General features: G+C 44.0%; 1 protein-coding gene across 2 annotated transcripts in view; it reads right to left on the bottom strand.

Annotated features, from left to right (window-relative positions):
• Positions 1 to 7,500, bottom strand: part of LOC137866967 (transducin-like enhancer protein 1) — a 21,264-nt gene that overhangs the window by 2,407 nt on the left and 11,357 nt on the right. For both annotated transcript variants that reach the window (XM_068703286.1, XM_068703287.1), the window contains exons 9-19: positions 5,218 to 5,331; positions 4,869 to 4,922; positions 4,507 to 4,656; positions 4,250 to 4,388; positions 3,600 to 3,799; positions 2,160 to 2,236; positions 1,728 to 1,977; positions 1,202 to 1,449; positions 712 to 859; positions 429 to 579; positions 107 to 183 (exon numbers count right to left, since the gene is read on the bottom strand). In XM_068703286.1, coding sequence (XP_068559387.1) covers positions 107 to 183; positions 429 to 579; positions 712 to 859; positions 1,202 to 1,449; positions 1,728 to 1,977; positions 2,160 to 2,236; positions 3,600 to 3,799; positions 4,250 to 4,388; positions 4,507 to 4,656; positions 4,869 to 4,922; positions 5,218 to 5,331 — 1,608 coding nt within the window. The remainder of the gene's footprint in view (positions 1 to 106; positions 184 to 428; positions 580 to 711; positions 860 to 1,201; positions 1,450 to 1,727; positions 1,978 to 2,159; positions 2,237 to 3,599; positions 3,800 to 4,249; positions 4,389 to 4,506; positions 4,657 to 4,868; positions 4,923 to 5,217; positions 5,332 to 7,500) is intronic.

The following is a 7,500-nucleotide window of genomic DNA, read 5'->3' as shown; positions in this document are numbered from 1 at the left end:
TGCATACCGTTATTTATTGCATTGATGCAATGCTGTGCTGGTGGAAATGCTTATTATCTATGTTAAGATATTATAAAAAATAAATGGAGAGATCTGTTGTCCCAACCTGGAATATGCTGGCTCCGTAGGGCGTTCTCCATGCATTCAGTAAGTTATCCTTTCCTGTGCTCACAAACCATTTACCTGGGTAGAGAGACACAAACGGGAGACAATGGCGGTCAACACATGATTACAGTGAAAAAAGTAAAAACATTCTATAGAACAGAATTAAATAGACAAACACAATTTCCTGCCTACCTGTATACTGTCATGTTTAATGGAGAACTTAGCAACCAATTAAAGCACAAATGGTAAAGGGGATGGTTTAAAGGTAGACTACAAAACAAGTGCCAGGAGGACTACGTCGGTAAATCGAGCGCGTTGCTTACCACAGTAGGCAAACTGCAGGGAGAGGACACAGCTCTCGTGTAGGTGAAGCTGGTATTTGTCAGGCTTGGTGACGTGAAGGACCTCAACGTTGCTGCTCTCCATTCCAACAGCGAGCCACTCTCCTGTCGGGCAGTAGCCAAGAGAGAAGATCTGGACAGAAGAGACAATATTACATTTGACCAGCAGCTAAAATCTAATTTAGTTTCACTGGGGATACTACCTTTAATACAAAGTTTTTCAAGGTAAGTCGATGAAACACTGTTAGTTGATATAAGTGTGTACCTGTGATGTAAAGTCATGCTGCTGCAGCTGCCGTCCCTCTCTCAGATCCCAGGAGCGGACGGTGTTATCGAGGCCTCCGGTCCACAGCTTGGTGCCGTCATTGGAGATGTCGATACAGCTGGCTCCATCTGTGTGGCCCTGGAACTGCCTGCAGGATACACGCATACATTCAGACATAAACAAACAAAGAAATGTCGTTGTTTTTTTAAAAGGCCCACTAGGCATCAGAGGTTGCCCGGGTAGTTGGTGTGTACATCACACACTACCAGAATGTGAAGCTCTTACAATATTTCTCATCAGCAGCCACTCTTGTAGTACTATTGCTAACGATTCTGCCTCTTGGGGATAAATCAGCCAAGGCTGAGATTCTGCCGACTAAGGAAGGTCAACTTTGTGGTTGAAAGGTGGTTGGAGAAGAAAGACACCGACAATAAGCACGTCCCCTTGGTGTAAAATCAAAGTGTACACGCATCAAGGTCTCTCCTCTTACCTAACTAGTGTCTGATTGTGTAAATCCCAGACGGCTATGTTTCCATCGCTGCAGCAAGAGAAGCAGACCTTGGAGTCCGGGCTAATGGCCAGAGCGTAACATGCCGGTGCTGATGATGTTAACTCTGCCTTAATCCTGGGAGTGGGCGTGGCCAAATCCCAGATTGACAGCGTGCTCGCCTCACCTCCCACAATCAGTGTCCGACCGTCAGGGAGGAGACGACAGGAGCGGATATAGTTGTCTCGGTTCTGATGTGGAAGACACAATGAATATGTTTAATCTCTTAAATACGTACAATATTTCTACGTGACTAATATCACACAAGTTTTGATGAACGGTATACAATTCAATTTAATTTATTTGTATAGCTCAAAATCACAAATGTTCCTCAGAGAGCTTTACAATCTGTACAGCCTACGACATCCTCTGTCCTTGGACCCTCGCATCGAAAAAGGAAGAACAGCAAACACCGCTCTCACTCAAACAAGACATGTTGTACTGTAAACCCAGCCTTCAGCTCACTCACCAGACAGTCGAGCTGCGACACTGGGCTCTTGTTTCCTGGGTGACTAATGTCCCAGACCTTGACGCAACCCTTCCCTCCTGTGTAAACGTGTCGGGTCGGGTTACTGATGGTAACGGCGCACACCACCTCCCCATGGTTCAGTGTGTTGATCTGACGAGCGTGGCGAGGAATCCCCGGGCCCACCAAAGCATCCGGAGGGAACGGTACCGGCTGCATCTGTCCGTCGGCCGCCACGTGAAAAGAATAAGCCCTGATGACGGAAAAGAAGACGGCAGAGGAGGTTAAACATGACGGCAAAAGATGAAAGACGGAGGACAGAATAAAGAAAGAACGTAAAAATGAGCACTTTTTTTTCTGGGACATATCAGTTGTTCCATGGGGGCAATTAAGGCATCGGTCCTCAAACAAACAAGCAGCCGCAAACACACTTACGGTTTGCCGCCAGGGATTCCTGTCAGACTGGGAGGCATTCCAGGAACTCGCATGTGAGGATGAGGATCAAAACCAACCTTGATAAGAGAAGACAGACAATTTATGAGCACAGAGCAAACACACACCCATGGGCATTGGCAAAATACACAAAGGTCAATACTAACATGTGGAACAGAACACAAACACTCATGAGAACAAAGCAAACAGACAGTCTGGAGCACACACACACCCTCCAAATCTGAATGACGGGTTTAAGAGTCAGCAAACACACAGAGGCAGAGCTGTAAGTACTTGTGCTCCCCCACAATCCAACACACACACACACACACACACACACACACACACACACACACACACACACACACACACACACACACACACACACACACACACACACACACACACACACACACTCATATGCAGCTGGTGAGTACACAACCTGAGTATATATCAAGTGTTGCCCAGACACAGCTGTGAGTCTACTAAACCTATTTAAACAGTGTAATTAACACTATGCAAATACAGCAAAGAGTGATGAGGTGATTGAACGTAACGCACACCAGCATACCCACTATATAAATACGATCACACAGGCGAGAGAAATACAGCTGTGCAACTATTGACACGTTGCTGTATAAAATCGACAGTGCTTAAGAAAAGGATCCACGCCCATTAACTTCCTGATTTTTTTCTTCTTTTAGAACATTACATTAAAGTAGATGTAACTTTGATATTTCAACACATCAATAAAAGGAGGAGAATGGTTGGATTGAGATCGCCTGTGACCTTGAAGGGGTGACAAGTGATTTTCATATACATATCTGGAATATGCGACTGTTGGAACTGAAGCAACCATTACTTTTCTGGCAAAAGCTACATTATGAAAGCAAAATATTATTCAATCTGCTGTAGAGTTACTGAAAAGTATGAATCAGGGGTATGAAAGAAGAACATCTCCAACACACTGATTATTTCATCAGAGTAACTAGAGGTCAGTCATGAAAAATGAAAAGAATATGCTGTAGTAAAATGCACTCTGTTCTGTTCACTCACATCCACCATGTCACAGAGCATGAGAGGCTTTACAGAGAACAGTGTGGTGTGAACTGGAGTGTCCAGATGTGCAAACCTGATACCTGCAGTTCCTGCCAAAGGAGGCGCTACTAAATATTGAATCATTTTGTGTTTCATAATTGTACCTAATTTGATTTCACTTTGATATTTCTGTTGATCATAGACAAAAACTCCTAATTACATCCACTGTGATTAAATATTGTAACACTATGTATTTTTTATGCACATCAACAATTTGAAATGTATTTTTTTTTTTTTTTTTATTATTATTAAAAAACATCTTGCATACAGCCAACTGCCTATGTTGATTTGACACTTTGCAGAGGGTTTATTTTGTATGCGTTAGTATTTAATATTTCCACTCACCATAGGTGAGCGGCCGTACGCAGCCACAGCCGCCGCAGCAGCAACACTCATTTGAGGCGACATGTTGTGCAATCCAGCAGCATAGGCCGCAGCTCCGGCTGCACCTGCCAGCTCCCCGTTCATCGCTGCTGCATGGGGCAACATACCAAATGCACCCGGGTACGGGCCGGGTACCGCCAGGGGGGTCCGCAAACCTGCAGCTGAGGAGGAGAGGGAAGGAAAGGGTACGACGCATAAAAAGGTGGTAACAGCTAAGAGAGCATTCGAGATCAAATCCCTTAAATATCTATCCGATTTATCATCAGCACACAATCATCAGCCCATTTTCAAGTAGCCCTTGATTAGAATTATTTTTCTGGCTGTGAAGCAAACAGAGATTTCTAACCGATGTAACATTTCTGTGAATTAGATTTATGCTTCATATCAAGCAGACTCTGGGCGCTCAGAACATGCATTTTCTAAAGTAAAAGCTGTGCTGTTTAACTTTTGAAAGCAGTCAAAAAGTCCTCCATCATTTATCTATCACCCTTTGACCGTTAACGTAAGTTCAATATTTCTGCAGGCAACTTATAAAACAGAATTTATTGCCATCTGGCAAAAGGAAACAACCCATCATATAATGAATTTACAGATGTTTGTACTGGACTTACTGGGTGGATGAGGAATCTCCATGGATGGAGGTTTTGATAGACTGGGCCGGATTCCAGGAGTGGAGCTTGGACCAGGGGTGGAGTCACCTCTGGGTGTGGGTGTGCTCGACTTTAGTCCAGGTGTTCCTGCCTTGTCTCGCTGCCACAGAGAGAAAGAGAGACATATACGAAATGTAACTACTGACACATGTATTCAACTATCAACTCTCAACTATGTTCTGAAAGAACCAGAACATTTGCGTCTGGTCCATCCCTACCATTGCCATCTCTTTGGACTTGAGGGAGGAGGAGCTGGCTGATGATGCAGTGGAGGCTGGACTACAGGGGTCTTTCTTGAGAAGACGTGCTTTATCCAGGCCGTTTTCTCTCGGGGAGGGGAGAGGCGTGCCGCGGGGGGAGGAGGGATCCTGGTGAAAGGACGAGGATTCAGTTAACTAGCTGAGAACAAAACACTGCACAAAAGTGATGTTGGTATTTTCCTGAATTGAAGGTTTGAGTCCCATGGACAACTGTGAATATAGCGTAGTTCATTTAAAGGAACCATAACCCACAGACTACACAGAAGACAACCCCAATCACGACAACTATTAAACAATGAAAATATAAAAGAAATACTGACCTCATTCGAAACATCCACCACTAAATTATCATCACTTTTGTCCCCGTCGCTGTCCTGCAATCAATTAGAACACAATTACATATTATAGACTTCCCGCTGGTCATTTTCTTTAACAGAAGATCGTCCTTTTCTTTGATTCACTAAAACAGGCTGTTAGAAGGAACTTGCAAGTGAATATTCAAATGGAGTAAATACCAAACTGAAACATGCATCACTCTTAACATTTGACGTGTGACATCAAACACTAAAAACTGCATGTACAAATGAACACGTACGAATGATGAATTCATTTCTCTCACTTTAACGTTTGCACAAACAAACACACACAGTCAGCGGAACCATTTCTTACATAGTGGCTCGAGTCCTTGTCGTCAACTTTGCGTTTCTTGGTGTCGTTTGAAAACTCTGGTCCGTTGCGTCGCTTATCTGAATTCCTAAGGCTTTCTGGCAGCAATGAGTTACTCTGCAGATGAAAGCAAAAAGGAGAGGAAAAGCAGAGATTAAAAAAAAAAAAAAAAGATAAATAGTATAGAAAGACAATTAAAAAAAAAAAAAAAAAGATAAATAGTATAGAAAGAATTTAAAAAAAAAAAAAAAAGAGTCAAAATAAAGGATTTGCAGACTTGAGACAATTTTGCCATTTATAGTTTAGTTGGTGCTAAGCTGTGTGTGTGTGTGTGTGTGTGTGTGTGTGTGTGTGTGTGTGTGTGTGTGTGTGTGCATTCTGCTTGAGCTCACTAAACCGTCTGAACCATCTACCACTAATTACAACAGCTATTCAGCCATGTGTAGAGCAGGTTAGAAAAACAGACTCTTACTAGCAAACAGGTTAATAGTTCACAGAAGCAGGAATTAAGCAGCACTAACACTTTAACGGCAACCTCTTTTCTCACTTGACCAAAGCCAGTCACACACAAGCGCACGCCTCTGAAGTTGATGATTACATTAAGTGGCTCTCAAAATCTATCAGTGCTCCCTCTTCTGGCTTGTGACAAGCTGCATGTATGCGTGCGTTTGTGTGTATCACTTGCATAACACTCTTCCATCCCTCGGTGTCCCAAACCCCCCCCCCCCCCTCTCTCACACACACACACACACACACACACACACACACACACACACACACACACACACACACACACACACACACACACACACACAGCTGCCCCCCTCTGGCCTCCTGACCAACGGATCCTATTGTTAATGGATTAGAGCTTCATGTTGAGTCCATTATAGTCTCAGCCTGTCAATGAAATGTGCATCCAACATACACAAACACACATGCGCGTGCACACATCTAGCGAGCGAGCGCTCGGGCTTTGACCGGGGAAAGGGTAAATGAAGGAGGAATTGCTAAGAGAGGAGGAGGGTGAGAAAAAAGGGGAAAGGGAGGGGATGAGATTAGAGGACAGAGAGGATGAAGGGAGGGTGTGAGAGTGTGGAGGAGAAGAAAGGGTGACAAGGGACGGGGGAGGGAAAGAGGGGGGGGTGAAAATCTGTATTCTGCCAAAGGCCCCTTCCTTCACGCCCTCCCCTCTTCCTCCCTCCCCCCTTTATTGAAAGGTTTTAGTGAGCTGAGCACAGGAGCACTGACCCGCAAAACATAAGCAATTCCCCCCTCCGTCTCTCCTCTGTTCGCTTTTAGCATGGTCTCTCTCTCTCTCTCTCTCACACTCACACACACACACACACACACACACACACACACACACACACAGTGTCATATGACTGCTGCCCCCACCCCCTCCTCTACTCCCTTTCCCAAGTCCTCCCTTCTCAGTGGTGGTGATATTAAACACAATGAGAGTCTTTAAGCGCGGGATCAGGGGCGGTGGGAGGGGGAGGGAGGGGGGGGTAATCTGCTCAGTGAGGTGTTAAATAGGCACAACAATGCAGGCTAGGCTGGAGGGAGGAGTGTGTGTGTGTGTGTGTGTGTGTGTGTGTGTGTGTGTGTGTGTGTGTGTGTGTGTGTGTGTGTGTGTGTGTGTGAGACCATGCTAAAAAGATCATTTGGAGAAGAAAAGAAACCTAACAGTTCAGAGCAGATCTAGGGCAGAACTAAAAAACAGGGAAGCCAAAGCTCTACCCAAGAGATCCCCAAACACACGCACACACACACACACACACACACACACACACACACACACACACACACACACACACACTTTTAAACTAACAGTCATAAACATACAACTTGAGGATGAAAGCTATTTGGGTGTGAAACAGAGGTTAAAAAAAAAGCAAGGGGTTTTTATGCATAATGACATGTTAAAATTAATTTTATTGATCCCTGAGGGAAAATTGGGTCACCGCAGCAGCAATAAAAGTAATCCCATTAAAATGACAAAAAGAGCCTGCCTCAGCAACAGGTCCAGTTTACCTGGGATATAATCTTAAATTACAAGTCTTATTTTTCATGTTGATTTATGTGCTGTGACTCTTGAATATACCGTTTTTTTATCTTTAAATAAAATACTTAGATGTGAGATATTTGAATGGTTGGTCACAGCAGGGATTACAGGGATAGCATGTTTTTCGGGGGTCTTTTCTGTATTTCTTACATAGCCAGGTGTAGATCATTTCATATTGTACAAATCCAAACAATTAGATCATTACTTGGAGCTGCTATATG

Source organism: Cebidichthys violaceus, unplaced genomic scaffold (genome assembly GCF_023349555.1).
Source record: "Cebidichthys violaceus isolate CVI_PGR_0920_01 unplaced genomic scaffold, fCebVio1.0.p SCAF_9, whole genome shotgun sequence".
Lineage (NCBI taxonomy): Eukaryota > Metazoa > Chordata > Actinopteri > Perciformes > Stichaeidae > Cebidichthys > Cebidichthys violaceus.
The sequence above is the reverse complement of the archived record's forward strand: the minus strand, read 5'-3'. Positions and strand labels throughout refer to the sequence as shown.